The 24,210-nt window shown below is 41.1% G+C and overlaps 1 protein-coding gene across 1 annotated transcript in view; it reads right to left on the bottom strand.

Annotated features, from left to right (window-relative positions):
* Positions 1-12,257, bottom strand: part of TMEM240 (transmembrane protein 240) — a 131,730-nt gene extending 119,473 nt beyond the window's left edge. The window contains exon 1 of the mRNA XM_063436419.1: positions 12,187-12,257. Coding sequence (XP_063292489.1) covers positions 12,187-12,199 — 13 coding nt within the window. The 5' untranslated portion in view covers positions 12,200-12,257. The remainder of the gene's footprint in view (positions 1-12,186) is intronic.
* Between the last annotated feature and the right edge of the window lie 11,953 nt (positions 12,258-24,210).

The raw sequence follows: 24,210 nt of genomic DNA on the forward strand, positions 1-24,210 counted from the left end.
GCTTACCTTCCTGTGGCACATTAATTGCAGAGCTTTGTTCTGGTGCCTGTGTCCTTAGGATGAATTCTTGTACCTCGGCCATTGTCCTGGTAACAATTTCTGTTGGGGGGTTTTCCCCATAAAAGGATAGCCTGAACTGAACCTGCCTCTGGAATTCCGATCCTTGTGGTGTTCCTCCCGGCTCCCTCTGTGCCGGAACTGAATCGCCCTCCATTCTGTACTCTGCCATGAGTTCTGTAACAAGTACTGCTTTCTTCTTATTGCTGGCTTGTATACCCCTTGCCTCTAGGAGGTCCTTTAGCGTGGAGCGTTTTAGCGCAGAAAAATCAATCTCCATCCGTACTCCATTTACGCTTGTTCCTCTGTGAGTTTGGATCCCAGCGCTGCCACCAATGTAGCGGAGAGCCGATCTTGCACAGCTATTCTCCACTAGAGATTCCAGTGAGGCTCAGGAACAAGGTGATGTTAAGTCCATAGGCAAGGTTTCCAGCAGGTAAAGTAATACAGCAGTATCCCCATCGCAATCCCAATAACTGGACGACACACAGTTTCAGGAGTAGTCTGACAAGCTTTATTCCACAGTTCCTTATAAAGCCCTCTCCCATGCAAGGGAGGAGGTTCTAACACTTAAGACATTATCCAATCTCTAAGTAGTAACCTCCCACAGATCTCCTCCCCTCCTCTAGCATCATAATCCCCTTATTGTGTACACAGTTTTCCCCGAGTTTTGGATGTACCCTAAATACTTGGGGTACATCCACAAATCCAACATCCCCAGATAGCTCTATTCTGGGGGACCAACATACTTAAAAATTAGCCCATTCGGATGAATGGTTCGTGAGATATGGGGTTCCAAAGATTTGACCGACCGCATGGGTAAAGTATCCGAAAACAGTTCCATGCATTTTGGCCCTGCGGTCGGTCACAAACAAGGGAATGAAAACAGGCGAATTGCCTGTGTTATAGAGCCTGGAGAGGGTTTGAATGAATTCCCTTGTTTATGGGGCTCTTTCTACCGAACGGCGGGTCATTCGGTAGTTTCCATACGAATTTCTGGAAGTATGGAGGTCTCAGCGGTGTTTGCCTAGTCAAGTGTCCGATTTTAGTTCCAGACACTCGACGGCAAAACACCGCTGTTCGGTAGTTTAAGATGGCCGCCGCCACGTGTTTGTTTCCCGAATGGCGGCCACCCAGAGGACAAAGACCACACTGCACTGATTGCCAATTACCTGTTTGCAACATTGTTGCAAACGGTAATTGGAGGCACACTCATTCCTGGGTGGTCTGGTTGTTCGGTAGTTTCATTCCCTTGTTTTATTTGAATGATTCTACCGAACAACTAGAGGAATACAATTCTTTACATACATTTAACTGTCATTATACCCGGATACCATGCTTTCTATACATGTACATACACATTAAACCAGCCATATGACCAAATACACTTATTCTCATACATGTCGTGGGACAGCCCGGTACCAATCCGCTACAGCATCACTAAACGGCATGCAAGGGAGAAAAGCAAGAAGATTACAGCTCCCTTGCCACCTCTATTGCGCTCACACCCAGCTGGCTAGCAGTGAAATGATCCCCACTGGACCCCAGAGTAAAAATCCACTCTAGTTCTCCCAAAGGTAGAGAGGCTAGGTGGACTTAATTTAAAGGGACACTATAGTCACCAAAACAACTTTAGCTTAATTAAGCAGTTTTGGTGTATAGAACATGCCCCTGCAGCCTCACTGCTCAATCCTCTGCCATTTAGGAGTTAAATCCCTTTGTTTATGAACCCTAGTCACACCTCCCTGCATGTGACTTGCACAGCCTTCCTAAACACTTCCTGTAAAGAGTCATCTAAAGTTTATCCTACCTTTATTGCAAGTTCTGTTTAATTTAGATTTTCTTATCCCCTGCTATGTTAATAGCCTGCTAGATCAAAACGATCATAGAGTAAAAACATATAAAAAGTTTTAAAATAGTGAATAAATGGATAAACTCACATATCCCTAAGCCACTATTTGAAAACTTTTAATACGTTTTTACCTATGATCGTTTTTCCTGTTTTGTCTTTACAGGAATTTATTTGACGAAGGGTAATATACCTAAAAATTGTTTCTGTGTGTGCTCTCACCATTTATATTATTACTACATTTGCACTTACCGTATATACTCGAGTATAAGTCGAGTTTTTCAGCACATTTTTTTGTGCTGAAAACCCCCCACTCGACTTATACTCGAGTGAGTGTCTGTATTATGGCAACTTACATTGCCATAATACAGACAAGGACCGGCGAGCTCATTACAAGCCCGGCGGTCCTGTTGGGGGCTGGCAGCGAGCTGTAACTTACCTTTCCTGCAGCTCCTGTCAGCTCCCTTCTCTCTCCTACGGTCAGCTCCCACTGCAAGTCTTGCGAGAGCCGTGGGGTCAGAGCGTTGCCATGGGTTACCGTGGCAACGCTCCGCGCGGTACTCACACTGCGAGACTTGCAGTGGAACTGACCGGAGGAGAGAGAAGGGAGCTGACAGGAGCTGCAGGAAAGGTAAGTAAACGCTTCCTGCCAGCACCCCTCCTACACAGTGCATACCACTGGACCACCAGGGAATGAGAGCCCCCCTCCTTGGCCAGGTATTAAGCAGGGAGGGGAGACAAAAATAAATAAATACTAATTTAAATAATAATAAAATATTAATAATATTAAAAATAATAATAATAATAAAATTTAAATAAAATATTAATATAACAAAAAAATATATTAAAATAATAATAATTAAAAAAAATAATAATAAAAATGCCCACCCCCCACCAAGGCTCTACATCACATACACAAACACACTCTGCATCACACACACACTGCACTCATACACACACTGCACTCATACACACACTGCACTCGTACACACACACACACAGCATTCATACACACACACACACTGCACTCATACACACACACTGCATTCATACACACACACACTGCATTCATACACACACACACTGCATTCATACACACACTGCATTCATACACACACACACTGCACTCATACACACACACACTACATTCATACACATACACACACTGCATTCATACCATTCATACACACACACTGCATTCATTATATACACACACTGTAAATAAATATTCAATTAATATAATTTTTGGGGGATCTAATTTTATTTAGAAATTTACCAGTAGCTGCTGCATTTCCCACCCTAGCCTTATACTCAAGTCAATACGTTTTCCCAGTTTTTTGGGGTAAAATTAGGGGTATCGACTTATATTCGGGTCGACTTATACTCAAGTATATACGGTATTTATGTGTGTTGGAGTGACCCACAAAGGTGATAGTAGCTCCCTCTTTTATATTGTATTTCAACCTCTATATACTCGCTATTTTAATGTCCCTTGAGTGCCTGGACCACAATTTTGTTCAACTGTCACAGCAGAGGTAGCCAGCCCCAGGTCTGGTAACACCAGGATCACTGTAAGAGTGCGGTATTCCTTTCTTTTTTTGATACATAGTGAATGTGTGTCTGTTAGTAAGAGTGTGTGTCTGTCAGTGAATGTGTGTGTGTCTGTAAGTGAATATGGGTGTGTCTGTCAGTGAATATGTGTGTGTGTGTGTGTGTGTGTGTGTGTATGTAAGTGAATATATGTGTGTGTGTGTGTGTCTGTCAGTGTGTGTCTGTCAGAGTGCATCAAATCAGCAAGGATGTGTGTCTGTGAGTGTGTGTTAAGTCAGCGAGTGTGTGTATATCACTATCTGTCAGTGAGTGTATGTCAGTAAATGTGTATCTAACAGTGTATGCCTGTCAGTGAGTGAGTGTGTCAGTGTGTGTCTGTCACACACCTACACATACACACACACTGGCACATACACACACACAAACATACAATCTGGCATACACACAGATATACACACTGACACACAGGTATACACACTGACACACAAACACATATACACACACTGGCAAATACAGACAATGATACACACACATACATACATGTACATTTTTCTTTTGTATTTGCAGCCACCTCCTGCTAGCTTACCGTTTGTGTCCAGTAGGGTAGCTTGCTTGGGGTCCTGGCTGAGTCTCCCGGAATCTCAAGGGGTGGGGTAAATTTAGATTAGTGGAATGCCCAAGTGTAGTCATGCCTTGGGTAGCACACAACCAAAATACACCACTGGTATGACAGGGTGCATTATCCTGCTGAAAGAGGCCACTGCCATCAGGGAATACAATTACCATGAAGGGATGTACGTGGTCTACAACAATCTCATGGTAGGTGGTACGTGTCAAAGTAATATCCAGATGAATGCAAGGACCCAAGGTTTCCCAGCAGAACATTTCCCAGAGCATAACACATCTACAGACCTGCCTTTTACCCATAGTGCATCCTGCTGCCATCTCTTCCCCAGATAAATGACACACACGCTCCTGGCCACCCATGACAGGTACCATTGTAATGATATACTAATGCAAGGAGCCTATATAACAAAATGGGGGAACTAGAGGCAATAGCATACACTAAACAATATGATATAATAGGCATAACAGAAACATGGTGGGATGATACACATGGCTGGGCAGTTAATTTAAATGGGTACACGTTATTTAGGAAGGGTAGGAAAAACAAGAAGGGTGGTGGGGTATGTTTTTATGTCAACCATGAGTTAAAGTCAAATCTTAGGCATGTGGAGTGTAACAAGGAAAATGTGGAGGTTTTATGGGTAGATATCTGCTTGGGGCAAACAAAGGGAAATCAATTAATGGTTGGGATATGTTTTAACCACCTAATGTAAATATTATGGAGGAAGAACAGCTCTTAGAGCAAATTAAGAAAGCTGCAAATCGAGGTAACACGTTAATTATTGGAGGTTTTAATTACCCGGACATAAATTGGGATAAAGGGACTAGTACTTCAGCAAGGGGAATCAGGTTTTTGAATGTGTTAAATGACACCTTTATGTCACAACTGGTACAAGCACCAACTAGAAAGGATGCTTGTCTGGATCTCGTTATAACAAACAATGTTGATCTTTTAACCAACATTCAAGTAGGGGAGCATTTGGGAAATAGTGATCACAATATGGTAAATTTTGAAATAAACTCAAAAAAGCAAAAGCAAGTGGGGTATACTAAAACATATAATTTTTAAAAAGCCAATTTCAATAAGATTAGGGCAGCTCTACAACATATCGACTGGCATAAACTCCTTAGTGATAAAAACACTGAGGATAAATGGAAACTATTCAAACAAATATTAGAAAGGTACAATTCTCAGTATGTACCATTGGGTAATAAATATAAAAGAAACAAATTGAAACCAATGTGGCTTACTAGAGAAGTAAAACAAGAGATTAAAAATAAGAAAAGGGCATTTAAAGCATTTAAATCAGACAAATCAGAGGCATCCTTTTTAAGATATAAGGAAGCCAATAACACTTGCAAAAAGGCAATTAAAGTGGCTAAACTAGAAAATGAGAACTTGATAGCCAAAGAATGCAAAACCAACCCCAAACATTTTTTCAAGTACATCAATTCTAAAAAAAAAATTAAAAATGAAAGTGTAGGTACACTGGAAACAGAGTTGGATTTATTAGTTAATGAAGACCAGGAAAAAGCAGCCATTTGAAATAACAATTTTTCTTCAGTATATATTATTGAGGATCCTATGGCAAGAGAGATGCAAATGATTGCTGCAAAAAACTTGCAAATAACTTGTGATTGGATAACTCGAGACAAGGTGCTACAGCTATTAAAGAAAATTAATTTAAATAAAGCTCCGGGGCCTGACGGTATTCACCCACGAGTACTTAAGGAGCTAAGTGGGGAAATAAGTGAACCACTTTATTTAATTTTTCAAGATTCGTTTCAGGTATTGTACCGGAGGATTGGAAGAAGGCAGATGTTGTTCCTATATTTAAAAAGGGTTCAAAATCCTTGCCTGGAAATTATAGACCTGTGAGCTTAACTTCTGTAACTGGGAAAATATTTGAAGGGCTATTAAGGGATAATATTCAGGAATTCATTGGGAAGAACTTTGTTATTAGCAATAATCAGCATGGTTTTATGAAACATAGGTCATGTCAAACTAACCTAATTGCATTCTACGAAGAAGTAAGTAGAAGTTAAGATCAGGGTGTTGCAGTGGATGTGATCTACTTGGATTTTGCCAAGGCATTTGATACGGTTCCTCACAATAGGTTAGTCTTTAAATTAAAATAAATTGATCTAGATGAATATTCTTGTTCTTGGGTAGAACATTGGCTTAAGGATAGAGTACAAGGAGTTGTCATTAATGGTAAATTTTCAGGCTGGACAAAAGTGGTAAGTGGTGTCCCTCAGGGTTCTGTTTTGGGACCACTTCTATTTAACATATTTATAAATGATCTTGAAATAGGCATTGAAAGCCATGTATCGGTGTTTGCAGATGACACAAAACTTTGTAAAGTAATAAAATGTGAGCAGGATATTGCTTTGCTGCAGAGGGATTTGGATAGATTGGGGGACTGGGCACTAAAATGGCAGATGAAATTTAACGTAGAGAAATGCAAAGTTATGCACTAGGGGGTTAAGAATGCACAAGCAATTTACACCCTAAATAGTAGTGAACTAGGGATAACCACACACACGAGAAGGATTTGGGAATTGTTATAAACAACAAATTAGGCAACAATATGCAATGTCAATCTGCAGTTGCTAAGGCCAGTAAGGTTTTGTCATGTATAAACAGGGGCATAAATTCTCGGGATGAAAATATAATTTTGCCTCTTTATAAATCGCTGGTAAGACCACACCTTCAATATGCTGTGCAATTTTGGGCGCCTGTTCTAAAGAAAGATATTATGACACTAGAAAAAGTCCAGAGACGAGCTACAAAATTGATAAAAGGAATGAAGCATTTTAGTTAAGAAGAAAGGTAAAAAAAAATAAATCTGTTTAGTTTGGAAAAACGGCGCCTGAGAGGGGATATGATAACATTATACAAATATATTCGGGGTCAGTACAAACCTTTATCTGGAAACCTATTCATAAATAGGGCTATACATAGGACACGAGGTCACACGTTTAGGCTGGAAGAAAGGAGATTTCATCTAAGGCAAAGAAAAGTTTTTTTTACCGTAAGAGCAATATGGATATGGAATTCTCTGCCTGAAGAGGTGGTTTTGTCAGAGTCATTACAGATGTTTAAACTGAAATTGGATAAATACTTGCAAAAACATAACATACAGGGATATAATTTCTAATTAGTGGGGTAATAGCTACTTGATCCAAGGAGACATCTGACTGCTATTTTGGGGTCAAGAAGGAATTTTTTCTTAGTTTGTGGAAAAATTGGAAGTGCTTCAGACTGTTTTTTTGCCTTCTTTTGGATCAACAGCAAAAACATATGTGAGGAAGGCTGAACTTGATGGACGCAAGTCTCTTTTCAGCTATGTAACTATGTAATGTTATTCACATTACCTGTCAGCGGTTGTTGTGGCTGACCAGTATATATATTTATTTATTTTAATCAAAACTGGCTATATATAGCTCAATTCTGTCTCCCCAGATCCCCTACAAGCATTTTAGTATTGGGAGGAGGTGTCTGAATTAATGGTGGCTGCGGCAAACAGTAGCTGCTGCCCCAAAGTTTAATGCCCATTACCAACTAAACTTGGGAAGACCATGTATATCCTAGTGCTGCCATAAACAAACGGAACCTAGCCCTAACCCTCGTCCTAAAAAAATCATTAAATATAAAAGATACATAACACTGAAGTGTATATACCGCAAGATAATAATACCATTTTAGGTTTCTGGGAATATTAATAAATTAGTGACTTTTTTTCCAGAACATTAAGATTACGTTATTTTCCCCTTGAGGGGTATCAGCTACACCTCACTGACGAGGCCCAATAAAGGCCCAAACGGTCGTCCGGGGTTGCAGTATCTCTCATGCAGAGGGGACTTGCTGGATTTTGGGTTCTGGACTGCCCTTATGGGTGGGATCAGACAGATATGCAGATTGTTCATGTTCTCTTTGTAATGGCAAACGTGAGCAAAAACATTTTTAAAACCTGAGTGGGGACTAACTGAAAGGTCAAGCTCCTGAGTCTCTCTAAGCTTTTGCTCAATCTCAGAGTTCTCAAACTATCAAAAGATTAACATGAGACTAAGTAGAGACTATTTTCTCTCATTGGGCCCAAAATGTGGCCGTGTTGAAATGGCAGAATATGATGGTAAAATGTTGCTACAAAACCTGTTATTTCCCATCATCCATCACTCATAATGGCTTATAGAAATCATCACCATCTCGTGTGATATGCAATAGATGTATATGGCATCTCATCGCACACCTGCAAGACGGACAGAGCTATTTGCTCATTTGCATATTGTATTGCAAGGTATTGTGGGTATATTGTGAAGCACAACCATTCAAAGCTGCAGTGTACATGGCAGGTAATTTCTGCCTTATGTTATGCAGACATTGCATTTCAGTATAGTTTAAAATTTAATTAAAACAATAAAGAGTTTTTGTTACTCACCCCAAATGCATTGTAACAAGTTGGACATGTTATTGCATACCCCATTGTGACACTCACCCAGAATCCAATGAGAAAGTAAAACCTGGTGAGCTGAACACCAAATCACTTTAAAGGAACATTATCACATTAGGTGTATTAATCTACTTGTAGCAATGCTGCGTGTAGGATCCCCGAACGTTCCTGACACATGGCACCCAGACATTTAGCTGAAGTGGTCCGGGTGCCTATAGTGTTCCTTTAAATATGCAAATTGTCTGTATTTAGAAAAACACATGATAGACAGGCCATGAATCTCATTTATAAAGCACCTGCTATAAGAATATAGAGGTACATGTAATATATCTCAGACTATATTATTATTTTCCTCAACCATAGCTAGTCTGGAAAATCCACAGAAATTGGTGCAGTAGTGAACTCCTAGCAGTGAAACAAATGTAGAAGCTTTTACTGCACACAGCAGTGTTTCTCACAGGAACAATATAAATTCACTTTTAGTGCAGTACTGACATGGTAAAGCCACTAAATTAGAATATTTATAAGGCCAAGGAATATCCGAACTGCAGAAGTAGTCCATACTCAGGATGAGTCTTAAATGAAACTAGATGGATGCTGTGATACCTGCCCAGAGAGTCTAAAAGGGACACTCAACTGCCAAAATAAGATTAAAAAAAAAATACTGTTAAGTAGACATAACCCAAATTAAAACACACTTGCATTCCATTATGCATTTCTTCATTGTAGACATATCTAAAAGAAAATGCTTGTAAAAGCTACAGATCTGTTATCTGCTGTCTTTGCAAGCCCTCCCCTTCTAACCCCGCACAGATTTTCTATGGTTGTCCAATCACAGACTTTCCAATACAGCTCAATGAGAAGTCTTTGCAATTGCCTGCCTCCAGATTTTAGCTCCACTGAGCTAACAAACCAGGACATATTTAAAAAGAAAACTGCAATGTTTGCATTGCAGAGCTAAATCCAAATCTAGTGTCTGTCTTCCTAAAAGCCAGTAGAGCTTCCACGGCAGTGACAGATAAATTTTTTTTTTTAAATTCTTTATTTTTACAGTGCCATAATGATTAACAAACAGGCCTGCAGTGCCACAATAGCAGTAACAGGCATAATAATACAAACAGTAGCCTAACAGGATTAAACTGCACACATTTTTTTTTTGAGGATGCTGCTATTTATGCCAGAGGATGGACAGATACCTTTTTAAATGGACAATAACCCTTAAAAAACTAAAGTAGTCCTCTCCAAAATCAAACCAACAGAATGCAATGTATGTCCTAAATCCACAAGTTATAAGGTTTTTCTAAGCACCACTATCATTTAATTTTACTAAGGTGGTTATGGTGCATGGTGGTTGTGGTTATAGTGGCCTTGTCACTGCAGCCTCTCTTTAAAAAAAAAAAAAAAAAATGTTTCATTCTGGAGAATGCTGTCATTCTCAGTTATGTGTAGGGTTTGCATCTGGGTGTTTTTTTTTGTGTGTTTTTTTAAAAACAGGGTGTACACCTGGGACAGGGAAAAGGTATCTCGCCTGCAAACAACTACATGCAGAAAATGACCAATTTAGTAAAAAGTAAAAAAAAAAATTCTCCCCCTTTATGTCTGGTTTGATTTTCGCCCCCTGCTCACATTGTTGATACACATAAAGTTGATTGTATACAGACACGAGATGTCACTACACACGTGTGTTCATTTGTGTTTTTATTAAAATAGTTGGTTAGATGCCGACACATGACATCAGTATGGAAGCATTTCAAACTAACACCTCCACGCTGGCTACTTTATCCTTGACTATAAACGACTTGGGTGAGAACGTTCCAAGATTAGAATTAAGTGCAATAACTTTGGCAACTGTCTGGATGGAATATATGTGGGACAAGTTTTTTCTACAGTAAGATACCACAAGGAATTTCTTTTTTGTTTTTCTGAACTAGGACGGCCTCTGTTAAATTTTTTTGTATAAAATTTATTTTATTTCTTTTTTTCTGCTTTTGTCTGAATATTTTTGCTGTATCTTGTATAGGTCCCTATACTCGCCAAAGTTAAATAAACTGAGCAAGTGCCATAGTAACTACTTACCCATTGGATGTGATGGACTATATTTTGGAAATTGTTTGGACTCCCCAATATACAGGAATAGTATTACAAATTAATTTACAATGTGCTATGTCTACATTTTGACTGGTTAATTCTGGAAATCTGGGATAGGGATTAGGAGTGTCCCTAGTTTTGTTTTAATTTTTGACACTGTTTTTCACATTTGTTTGTGTATATTATGGTTTATGGTGTGCAGTAGGGTTTTCCCTTGAGAGCCTGCATGTGACGGAGCTCCCATATTCCGACCGAGTACCTCCGCCAAGTGCGCTTCCTCGCTGCCACAGGGGATTCTGGAGAACTTCAGACCCAGTCGATGAAGCTTGACTGGGGTCTCTCGGCGACTCTTCCACCTGACCACGCTGCAGATCTCTTCTTCCAAGCAGGAATTATCCCTTCTGCGCAGTGGCGTACACACAATCATGGGGCCCCGGTGCGAAACTGATCCATGCCCCCTCCCCCTACTCCCCCCATCAGGCACACACACACACACACATGCATACAGAGACATATACAGACACACACAAGACACATATAGACAGATACATACAGACACACACAAGACACACATACATACAAACAGACAGGCACACATACATAAAGACCGACACAGACAGACACACACACATATATACATACAAACAGGCAAAAATACATATGCATACAGACACACACACACACACAGACACATACATACATATAGACACACACACACACACACACACACACACAGGCACACATACAGACAGACAAATACACACACTCAAACAAACACACACACATATACACAATGTTTAAGTCACCTTCCTGTTTCCTACCTTTTAGGTGCAGGATGGTGACTTTCACTGGGGTCCAGTGGTGGCTCAGGTTGATGGGACTCTGACTCCCTCCTCTCCTTCCTCCTGCGTGGGGCAGTCCCTTCCTCCCAGCATGTGATGTCATCACAGGGGGCCCGGTCGCACTGTTAAAGTGCCCAGCGCTGACCGTGCCCCCTGAGAATCCATCTCCATTGGTGGCCCTAACAGCATGGCCCAATACGGCGGCCCTGGTGGTTTGCCGCGCGGGCCGGGGCCCCAAAACATGGTAGTTGGTACCCAGTTGCTGGGGTCCGCAGGGCGGCCGGACCCCCTGGAGTGACGGGCCTGGTCTCAGCTGCGACCCCTATATGTAGGCCACTGCTTCTGCACCTTCTGTTCCTCTCCAAGGCAGTTATCAAGACTTCTGCCTGCACTGTGACCAGCTACTGCCAAAATAAACGCACTAGTCCCGGGATTCAGGGACCCAGCAGTCAGCCAACAGGTCTGGAAACTCTGTTTGGATCCCCAAATAAATAAACCAGGATACACACCTCCAGATGGAACTACCACACTCAACTTTATTTTTACTCAGGACTAGCCCAAATATACTTTACATTAAACCTATGGTGACAAACTCAATCTAATACGAATAGCCAAATCATATGGAGAAACATACAGGAACTCATAATAACACATCACACATTAACATATTCATAAACGGGTGAGAAAAACAATTAATAACAAGAAATATGTCCCCTACCTGCAGAATTCATAATATACAAATCAACAAGCTTTGCTATTCAGGTAATGCATGTAGCTGTCTCAGGATCCTTACAACCAACAGATGGTGCTGTACAGACTCCACAGCCAAATCCACCTAGTTGGTTGAAAGCAACAGCAGCTCTGCCTCATGATTGTAATATGAGGACACCAAAAATAGCCATCTCCGTATAACTTTTCAAAAAGAAGAAATAGTGGGCTGACTCAGACTACTGTGCGTATGTTAAACACAGGAGTCCATTTTATCTGTCCATTTAATCAGGTTTCTATTGTCAGGTGAAAATAATCCTTAAAGGAACACTATAGTATCAGGAAAGCAAACATGAATTCCGGACACGATTGTATTTCATTAACTATTAAGGTGACCAGTTTTCCTTTCCGATCACATGGGAAAGGTGAGTTTACCTACCTTTTTTCCCATGCTGCACCAGTTTTGTCATGGCTTGCCCTGACTGTGTGGCTGAGATCATATTCTGCATTCCACATGTGCACTTCTCGATGGATTTTCTATTGTTGTGATTAGTTAATAACACTGCGCCTATTGTGCAAATATGTCATATTGAGGAATAAATGCAACATATTAACAAAAACTGAAATGAAAGCTCCAGTGAAACTCCGAAACTTTTAACTTCTTCTCCAGTTGTGATAATGGGTGAATTCAGCCCAATTTTAGATGGTGCATTATGTTGCTCTCTGCTGACATCTGTGCTGTCAGTTGGTACTGCCGTTGCAATTTGTCCATGAAACACTTTATACATAGCAGGCCAAACTCCATGCTCATGCAGATAACACAATAATCTCCAATTGCCCAAATAACGTTTTTTTAAAACACTGAAATAGTTTTTATGAAGTTATATTACTCAGTTCTAGGATATCAGTTTATCACAAATAAATTCAAGAAATATTTTTTTATAAATGAGAGTGCAATAATTAGTATATATTTATTCTATAAACAACAACACAAGAACCTGATATGTAAGATAAAGATGTAAGAATATTAATAGGGGTGTTATTCCCCCAAAAAGTGAAATATTAATATTCTTAAAATTCTGAATCCTCAGGTATTCAGAAGCCACGTTGAATATTACTTGGACCCCTTGAACTCACAGTCTTCTGTCCTAAAGATGAGGAACGAACTATAATTTTTGTTAAAGTCCATGGTTTTGGGGGACGTGATTTGGCCACTTTATAATACTAGGGTAACTTTTTGATAATATGGGCAGAGATGTGCTAATTTCATAATGCTGCAAAGATTTGCACTAACATTCTAAAATTCAAAGAGAGCCCTACCCAACAACTAACCCTATATTGCCTAATATTATTAGCCTGCCATATTGTGGCAAGACACTACTTAATTAAGGAAACCAATAACTTGTAAAATATAAATTTTATAAAAAATTGAACACTTGATATCTCTTCAGCTGTCATCTGGTCTGCTCATACAACTGTCCTCAGAGCGTAGTTTAAAAAAAAAAAAAATTGCAACTCACAAAAAATGGACAAACACCAATCTGCTTCTCAAGTTACAAAAAGCTCTTTGTAAAGACAGCATATAACTAACCCTACACCCACAAACCTCAGAGTCCGAATATATTCCATCAAGGATACTTCTCTGGATGACTGTTCAGCAAGATTGTCAACATACTTATCCTTTCAAACATCCAACAAAATGGATTATTTATTGGCCAGATCTTTGAGACAAAAGCACTAGGCGCATTGCTTACCTCACATGAAATCAATAAGGTCTTCACTGATATTTACTCTTCTTTATTTAACTAGAACTTCACCATCATACATTTAGAAAACACTTTTTCTTCCTTGAAGAAGACAAAAATGCCTCTCGCTAGCTGACCTGTCACCTTTGTCTCCCCTATGGTCTCACATAACAAAATATTAAACGAATCAGGCTATTGAAATCCTGAAGGTAAATAGGGGCCTGATGGTTTTGAGAAAAGATTCTATGAAGTTGTCCATTACGTTTTAATTCCCAATCAAGCGCTCTTTTTTTTTTTTTAACTACCTGAAAAAAGGGAGACTCACCTGACTGCCATATGTCTTTGGCTAATATTACTTTGATTTCTAAACCAACCAGGCATCAGACATTGCTCAGGAATTATAGATCCATCTCACAAATTAATTTTAATATGAAATGGTTAGCCAAGGTTCTGGCTGAATTACCAAATCCTCTGTTGAGGTCTTCAACACAATCATATCAGGAGGGATTTATTGCGGTTGGGGAACTATATGAGAAAACATGAGCAGAAACACTGATCTGGTCTGCTAGTTCTGGGATGCCTTCCTTGGTCTTTGGACAAGGAGAAGGCATTCAACAGAGTACAAATGTTGTATATTTTTGAACTTCTGGACCATATTGGCTTTTCTTTTCTGCCATCCAAGCCCTTTTCACTAATTTACAGGCTCAAAAACAATCCAGGCTTTTTGCAAGTTATCTTGACGCCTTGTACATCCCACTTAAGGACTAATTGAGGTATTGGACATCATTGGATTGGATTTGTTGCTCCAGCACATACCACAGACGTGTAACCGGATCGATATCTGTGGAATTTGGAGGCCATGACCATTACTGAACAATTTTTGCAGGGTGCATTATGCTGATGCCATCAGAGAACACCATTGTCATGGGTGTGCACCAAACTCTAGGTAGGTAGCATATCAAAGTAACATCCACATGAATGCCAGGAACCAAGGTTTCGCAGCAGAATATTACCCAGATCATAAGACTACATCTGTTGGCCTGCCTTCATACCATAGTGCATCCTGCTGCCATCTCTTCCCCAGGTAAATGACACGCACGGGTATCCACCTGATCTAAATGAGAATGTGATTCATCAGACCAGGCAACCTTCTTCCACTGCTCTATGGTCCAGTTCTGATGCTCTCGCCACCTTTTCAGCAATTGTAGATTATGCTAGCTTTAGTGTACCTATAATCTTAATTTTATTAATGACAGGAGGCGAGTATTTGCTTAAGTCTCTCTTTACTAGAACTCCACAGCAGCACAGAAAAAACAACCAATCAGAAAAAAGTTAGGTACTATAAAACTCCCCTCCCCATGCATCATTTCCTCTTTCAAGCTGCAACAAAACAGAATAAAAGGCAATATAACGATGTCCACCATCCGAGAGTAACCGTCAAACTAGATAGTGTTGATGGACTGTAAACTGAAACGAGAGAAAAACAGAATCGAACAGGTTGATTATCCAATTAAATGTACTCAGAATAAACATGTAGGTACCCAATGTAGCAACCAAAATTAACCTTAATATGTAGATATCCCAACCCTACTTATGAAAAGAAACACAGACATAATGAACAAGCGACAGGTATCAGAGACAACAAACAGAGTTGTATACGTACCTGATAATCTAAACTATAACATTAAACAAGGGAGGGACAAGAATGGGTGGGAAATACTCGCCTCCTGTCATTAATAAAATTAAGATTATAGGTACACTAAAGCTAGCATAATCTACAATTTTATAACATGACAGGAGGCTTCGTATTTGCTGTTTCAACGCTCAATTCACCAATCCAACGCTGTTTGTGTCGCTGGTATCTATTGCAGGAAATATCAGAGTAATCCTAATTGGACATTCCAAGTTCGATAATTGACAGTAGACGGATAAAAGAAAATGCCAGCCGACGAAGCATCTCAATTACGGAAAAAAGTACCATCCGCTGGTAAATCCATTGTATGTGGTTGCGACTTGTTTCCTAGCAGCCGGTCCATGAGCTGGCAAGCTGACCTATCAGCCACCTTCCTGTAGTTTTAATATCAAAGGTCAAGTTCGGACTTGGGGACGCGAGAAGAAACTGTCACCGTCTCAACACATGATCCGTAAGGCGGTTCCTCCGATCGTGCCAGGGATATTCGGCGATGCGGTCTTGCAGGTAGATCTCCAATTTCAAGGAATGCGCCCAAGTCCACTACCAAAATCGTATTAGAAACCGAGGAGGAACTTTCGTTCCTTCCTGTCCTACCCGGTGATATGTCTCATCCGAGAATAATTTCATAATGCAGGCAAGAGCGTGGCCAAACTAGCCGTATTCTAAGTGATTCTAAGATTCCAAATGGACTGAGTAAACCTTGGACGCAGTAGAGAAAGACTCCAAAGGACGTCCATTCAGGGTTCCGAACTGAACTTGTGTGGAAGGACGGTGGTCGACTATACTGGGAATAGCGAATCCTGGAAACCTTCAAAGGAAGGGAAAAGCCAACCGGAACGCAGATTTCCATCCAGCAATGCCCTCGTCAAAGAGTGAAAGATGTCTGTAGGAGTCGGGGTACACCAGGTACCTCCGTAAAGTCTCATAGATCCCCTCGACGGTAGTTGAAAAAAAGGGGGTAGCGCGAATCCAAAAACATACGGCTCCAGTGAGGGATGAATAGAGTATAGACGAAGGGTCCTCCATCTCCGAACCATGTTCACCAGGTATGCGCTCCGATTTTATCCCAAGATCGTAAAGACCGGAGAAGTCAAGACAAACGAGGATTCCTGATTTACCATATGACCCATACGTACGGTTTTACCTTCAGACCGGGCAATAGTCCTTCCTTAATGTTGTTACCCGAGCAAGGCGGTGCCTGTTTGCTCCATGAAGGTCTCCGTATCTCCCAACATCTTGACATGGGGGAAACTTTCTGCTCAGTTTGCTAGTAATGGTCTGGATATCTAAAACAGAAAGCAAACTCTGTATTATATGGTGCCGAATATGCCAAAAACCTGCACTCTCAAAATACCGGAGGACCATCCGTTAGTGTACCATCTCCAGGAGTGTGTGTAAATAAATGGGAGACTCCCCCCGTTATACCTCTGAGTATTTCTCGCGTGTTTTACAGCAGCCCGGATCCAGTAGATCCATCACGGGAGATAGAATAGAGGGATCTAGTCCAAACATGTAATACTTTAATGACCAGGCAGTCCTCTAGGACGAAGCCAGTAGCGTGGATGGCAGCTCTAATTGAATTCCGGAGGGACGCCCCTCTATGTAGTCATCAATGTCTTGCACAGGCACAAGCCTGTGTGATGAACAAATGGCCGGTACTGTAGAGCGTCGAGTTGATGAAAGAGCCGCGCTCTCTACTACTGTGATCGCATACCGTGAGAGCGTCCGGGTGCTAGCCTGAGCGGGCCGCACCCATTAGTAACCAACAGCAGAGTCTACATCCGAGACCGGTTCTCTCTATGAGAATGGGTCCACCAACTTGTACTTTGTATCCAGCCCAGTATCTGGTTGATGACGAGTGAGGGACTGCGCCCTCTAATAACAAATCAGTATCCGGTTCCGTATGAGAGGATTCGCCCACTGCTCCTGAAAATAAATATACTCGGATCGAGGTGATGGAGGGCCGCACCCTCCTGTGGTGCAAACTAGAGTCCCTAGAGATCAGGGTGACCAAAACCGTAGGGCGCACCAATCACAAATGTCAGCATAAGGCTGAGGGCAATCTGGGAAACAAGGAATGGAAAACTATCAACCGACTATCCGGATCCCGTGCGCGCGCGCGCGGGGTCCTGGTAGGCTGTTGGTAGTCCGAGGAAAGCTGGAGACGTTCTCCGCAATCCACGAGTGCCCGGGAGGTCGGAGGAGACCAAGTCAGGCCTCACGACGACCCGAGCGAATAGGAAAAGGAAGTCATGAAAAAAACAAAACAAAACAAAAAAGCAACAATAAACGAAGATAAGAGAAAATACACCCATTCTATCTCGGATAGAATGTAAACAGCAGGCCGGAAGGTAAGAAAAGTAAATCACACTGGACAGGGCCAGTAGCTAACCTAACGCAGGAAAAAACTACCGAACCTATAGGGACTCCGGGAGGCATATACAGAGTAGATGGTAAAGACAAGGGAAAAATACAGCTTTCTCCTGAAGGAGTCTGAATACCGGTCCCTGCCGGTGCGAAGTTCTCCTTGGAGACGTGCAGTCGCCGGTTTGGAGTAAACCGTGGATGTGTCCGGGGTCTTCATAAGAAACTTTGCCCTTCAGGCATGAGGTTTAGGGCCTTCACCCTTCCCGCCATATTCAGATGGCCGTATACTGGTGTCCTCTCGAACACTATGGCAATGGTGTTTGCCCGGACACCTGCCTATCTCCATGTCACTGGTGTGCACTGGGTTTTCCTCAGTGATATTACCCCAGGCCTGCGGCCAAAAGGGGTTCGGTACCAATAGCGTAGGCCCGTCCTTAGGGCATAGTCTCAGCAGGTCAAACGAATGGACACAGAAAGGCTAGCCAAGCAAATAGTCACAGGCATAGCTGGCCATCCAAGTAGGCACCGACATAGCAGGCTATCCAATGGGGCACAGACATAGCAGGCCATTTTATTGGGCACAGGTATTGCAGGCCAATCTTATGGGCCAGACCTAGCAGGCCAATCTTATGGGCACAGACATAGCAGGCCAATCTTATGGGCACAGACATAGCAGGCCAATCTTATGGGCACAGACATAGCAGGCCAATCTTATGGGCACAGACATAGCAGGCCAATCTTATGGGCACAGACATAGCAGGCCAATCTTATGGGCACAGACACAGCAGGCCAATCTTATGGGCACAGACACAGCTGGCCAATCTTATGGGCACAGACACAGCAGGCCAATCTTATGGGCACAGACACAGCAGGCCAATCTTATGGGCACAGACACAGCAGGCCAATCTTATGGGCACAGACACAGCAGGCCAATCTTATGGGCACAGACACAGCAGGCCAATCTTATGGGCACAGACACAGCAGGCCAATCTTATGGGCACAGACACAGCAGGCCAATTTTATGGGCACAGACATAGCAGGCCGTTCTTATGGACACAGACATAGCAGGCCAATCAATGGGGCACAGACATAGCAGGGCATACCCCGGTGTTGTATTCCGACAATAGCAGGGGGTCAATCTGTGTAGAGCCCCCTATATGTGTAATGAAAACCAGGGAACCTAGGGTGAAATAACTCCAATATGCAAACCCCCCTAGGCAGAGGTAATGTGTCTACAGATATACAGGAAACTGTTAGACCTTAATGCTTGTGGCCAAAAATAAGGATATCCTGTTGCAGGAAAACTTAGAAGTACAGGGTGTATTGCCTACAGGCTGATCTACAGCCCTTGAAGAAATATAGAAGTAAAAATATATAATATATATGTTTGATCACATAATTGCTATATGTCTCTATATGGATATGCACCCTGAGCAGGGTGGGAGGTGGTCCTCCCAGACTGCCAGCGAATTAGGTTGTGGTCTGAATACACCCTGCCTATAGATGGGGGAGGAGAAAGCCCCTCCACAGACCTCCGCCAAGAACGGTACTGGCGGGGAAGGAGCTGCGCGTGGGCACACCCCCCGCCCCCCCGCACACACGCGGTCCGCGGGCGGAGGCGGCCGCAGTGAAGCCTCTACGTGGAGGAAACGATCCGACCACCGGGTACTCGCGCTCACTCGCGAGTACCCCTGCGACCAGGTAAAACACACGGGACCCACGGGGGGGGGGGGGGGGACGGCTGCAGCGAAGCAGCCACGTGGGAAAGAAGATCCGGCCGCCGGGTGGTCGTGCTCACTCGCGAGCATACCGGCAGCTGGAAAAAACACACTGGGCTGGCGGAGATTAACTCCGCGGTCCCAGATCTCGGGGGACAGAGGAGGCAAATGCTTTGGAGGTAGAAGCAGCGATGATCCGAAGTACAGACACCGAAGAAAAATCCCACAAGGCCTATAACCTACTGCATTTACAGGAAAAAAAATCCCATAAGCACAAAACACACTGCATTATAAAAAATAAAATGCCACAAGGCCTATAACCTACTGCATTTACAGGAAAAAATTCCATAAGCACAAAACACACTGCATTATAAAAAATAAAATGCCACAAGGCCTATAACCTACTGCATTTACAGGAAAAAATCCCATAAGCACAAAACACACTGCATTATAAAAAGTAAAATGCCACAAAGCCTATAACCTACTGCATTTACAGGAAAAAATCCCATAAGCACAAAACACACTGCATTATAAAAAATAAAATGCCACAAGGCCTATAACCTACTGCATTTACAGGAAAAATCCTATAAGCACAAAACACACTGCATTATAAAAATAAAATGCCACAAGGCCTATAACCTACTGCATTTACAGGAAAAAATCCCATAAGCACAAAACACACTGCATTATAAAAAATAAAATGCCACAAGGCCTATAACCTACTGCATTTACAGGAAAAAATCCCATAAGCACAAAACACACTGCATTATAAAAAGTAAAATGCAACAAAGCCTATAACCTACTGCATTTACAGGAAAAAATCCCATAAGCACAAAACACACTGCATTATAAAAAATAAAATGCCACAAGGCCTATAACCTACTGCATTTACAGGAAAAAATCCCATAAGCACAAAACACACTGCATTATAAAAAATAAAATGCCACAAGGATAAAACACTGTATATAAAAATAAAATGCCATAAGGATAAAACATACTGCATTATAAAAATAAAATGCCATAAGGATAAAACCTACTGTATATAAAAATAAAATGCCATAAGGATAAAACCTACTGTATATAAAAATAAAATGCCAGAAGGATAAACATACTGCATTATAAAATAAAAAGCCATAAGGATAAAACATACTGCATTATAAACATAGAATGCCATAAGGATAAAAATATTGCATTTACATGAATACAATCCCACATGGATAGAACATACTGCATAATAAGAATAGAATCCCACAAGGATATAACATACTGCATATAAGAATAAAATCCCCTAAGGATTACAACAATACTGCATTTATAAGGCTAAAAGACTGAATATAAGCAATAAAAACCCAAAGCCACCCACTATAAGCAGGAGGCAGTGGTACTCTGACCTGTACTGACTGCAGAGCAGCAAAGAAAGAGGAAATGATGCATGGGGAGGGGAGTTTTATAGTACCTAACTTTTTTCTGATTGGTTGTTTTTTCTGTGCTGCTGTGGAGTTCTAGTAAAGAGAGACTTAAGCAAATACGAAGCCTCCTGTCATGTTATAAAATTCGAGCTACAGTAACTGAGTGATCGAAGCAGACAGGCTAGCCTTCGCACACCATCTGCATTAATGAGTCTTTGGTGCTCATCACCCTAACTCCAGTTGTCCTTCCTTGCACCACTTTTGGTAGATAGTAACCACTGCACCCCATAGATACTCAACTGGATTGAGATCTGGGGAATTCGAAGGCCAATGCAACACTTTAAACTCTTTGCACAGTAATGGTTTGAGGAACATGACAATTTTCACAATTTTCACAGTGTGGCAGGTTACATTATCCTGCTGAAAGAGGCCACTGACATCACGGAACACCATTGCCATGAAGAGGTGCACGTGGTCTGCAACAATCTCTAGCTAGGTGGTACATGTCAAAGTAACATCTACATGAATACAACGATCTATGGATTCTCAGGGGCACATTGCCCAGAGCACAACACTGTCTCTGCCGACTTGCTTTCTTCCCATAGTGCATCCTGCTGCAATCTCTTCCCCAGGCAAACACACCTTGTTTAACCACTGCATACCTGGAATAACCCATAAGACTTGCTGTTTTGGAGAGTCTCTGACCCACTTATATTCACAATTTGGCCCTTGTCAAATCAACTCTGATCTTTTTCACTTGCCCAGTTTTCCTGCTTCCAACACAAAATGCAAGACCTAACAATTCATGTGATGCCAAATATATCCAATCCCATCCCATGACAGGTGCCATTGTAACGATATAATCCATGTTACTCACTTCACCGGTCAGTCGTTTTAATTTTGTGGCTGATCAGTTTATGTATATGTATAATAGATATATACATACACACACACACACACACCCACACAAAGCAGTGTTAATTTTGGCAGCAAATTTTAATTTAGTTTTAATTATAGTATTTTGACTAAAAAGCCGTTTTAGTCTTATTTAAGTCATTAAGTGAATTGTTTTAGTTTTAGTCGACTAAATCTCCACTAGATTTATATTTTTTTGTTAATCAACACAACTAAAATCTAATGGGTTTAGTTAAAGTCTCTGTCTCTTTTGCCCATTCCTTAGCCCCTCACTGTCTTTGTGCCCCCCCTCCCAAGCCCTTCTAGGTGTCTGTCTCCCAAGACTGATAAGGGATACTGTCTGTGTCTTTTGCCCCTTCCACAGCCCCTCTATGCACTGTTAATTTTGGCAGAAAATTTTAATTTAGTTTTAGTCATAGTCTTTTCCCTTAAACACCATTTTAGTTTTAGTCGTATTTTAGTCATCTGAATTGCTTTAGTCGACTAAATCTCAAATTGTTAGTCGACAACATTAACACTGACCTACATAAACTGTGAACCATGTATTATGAGGAAAATGAAGACATTAAGGTGTTTCGAAGACCTCACAATAAATCATGAGACAGTCAAGTTGTATATAAACAGCCACAAGGTGTCATGAACGGGCAATGTGCAGTGTTGGGGAATTTTAGGGGTACTCTGATATTCTAAGACTAAAACACAGCGCTGCCTGATCAGCATCCAAAACAGGGAATTTTGCCTACCTAGGATAATACAAAATGCAAAAAGCTTTGCAAATACCTAAAAAAAAGCCAAATACTTCTTCAATAAAGCAAGTATGTCTTGTGTAAATTTTTCACTAGGGGGCAATGGTGACCAGTTTTTCTAAGAGCAACAGCAAGACTTGTCGGTTGGGAGGCATATTCAGTGCTCATTGTTCTTCCCAAAGCATAATTATTTTTATGCCTTTTATTAAATGATATTGCTAATAACAGACTATTTACAACAATGAATATTAGCTTGTTATTTTTATTTTTTTATTTTTTTTTAAGTATTTTAAAATGTACAAAGTACATTGTGGTCATGTTTATAATTAAAATGTAAAATGTGAATATGCAGATCTCCATTTTATATCTATTCCACTTAATGTTTTTTTTTGGCATGCATCAATCTATGGAAATGCACATTACTTAAAGTCAAGAAGCACTAAATGCCTGTAAGACATGACAATTTATGTTAATGGATTTATGATGGCTTATAGTTAGGGTAAAATACATCTTAGGTATATCTCCTGGTTTGTTATAATATAATGGTAAACACAAGGTTAATCAAACTTTAAGCACCTTACATCTTTTTGGGTGGCTCTGGACTTTGGGTAATTCCCCATATTGTTGAAACCTTGTTTCAGCAATGAGCATATCAGGTGATGTAGGATATGTAACTAAAGCAAAACATCTCCATTCTGCTTGATTAACAGGGGCTGTAACATTCAAAGATAGCACATTGCTTAGTACCACTTAATATTAAAAAATAGGACACAAACATTTACTCACACAATGTATAAATTTGTATTTTAACGCAGAGGTGAAATGATCAAGTAGAAAACAGTAATTTTACATACTGTAAATTCCTGTTTCTTAGTATAGTAGCACTACTGTACAAGTGGGATGTAACTCCTGCTGTGGACAAGAAGCTCCCCCTTAAATCTGAATATTTTAAGAGAGACCCCGCCTTCTGCCCATATAAACCCTGTACCTCCAAGGAAACACCAGTTATAAAAAGAACCAAAGGGAGACCGTAGATTGCATAATTAATTTAATCCATACAAAAAGGGGAGGGAACTGCAGTACTGACACTATACTAAGAAAAAAGGAATTTACGGTAAGTCAAATGACTATTTTTCCACTCTCATAGTGGCAGTACTATACAAGTAGGATATAGTAAGATCCCTGTAACAAACAAAGGGTGGGAAATCAGAAGGCCACTGCCTGGAGCACCTTCCGCCCAAAAGCAGCTTCAGATGATGAGAATATGTCCAGCTTATAAAGCTTTATAAAAGGTGTGGAATGAAGACCAAGTAGCCGCCTTAGAGATGTCTTCTGGAGAAGCTGCAGATCTTTCTGCCCAGGAAGTTGCCATCTTCCTCGTGGAATGGGCCTTCAATGGAAATCTGATGGGAACACCTCGGGTTTCATAAGCCAGTTTTAT

The sequence above is a fragment of the Pelobates fuscus genome, chromosome 11 (assembly GCF_036172605.1).
Source record: "Pelobates fuscus isolate aPelFus1 chromosome 11, aPelFus1.pri, whole genome shotgun sequence".
Lineage (NCBI taxonomy): Eukaryota > Metazoa > Chordata > Amphibia > Anura > Pelobatidae > Pelobates > Pelobates fuscus.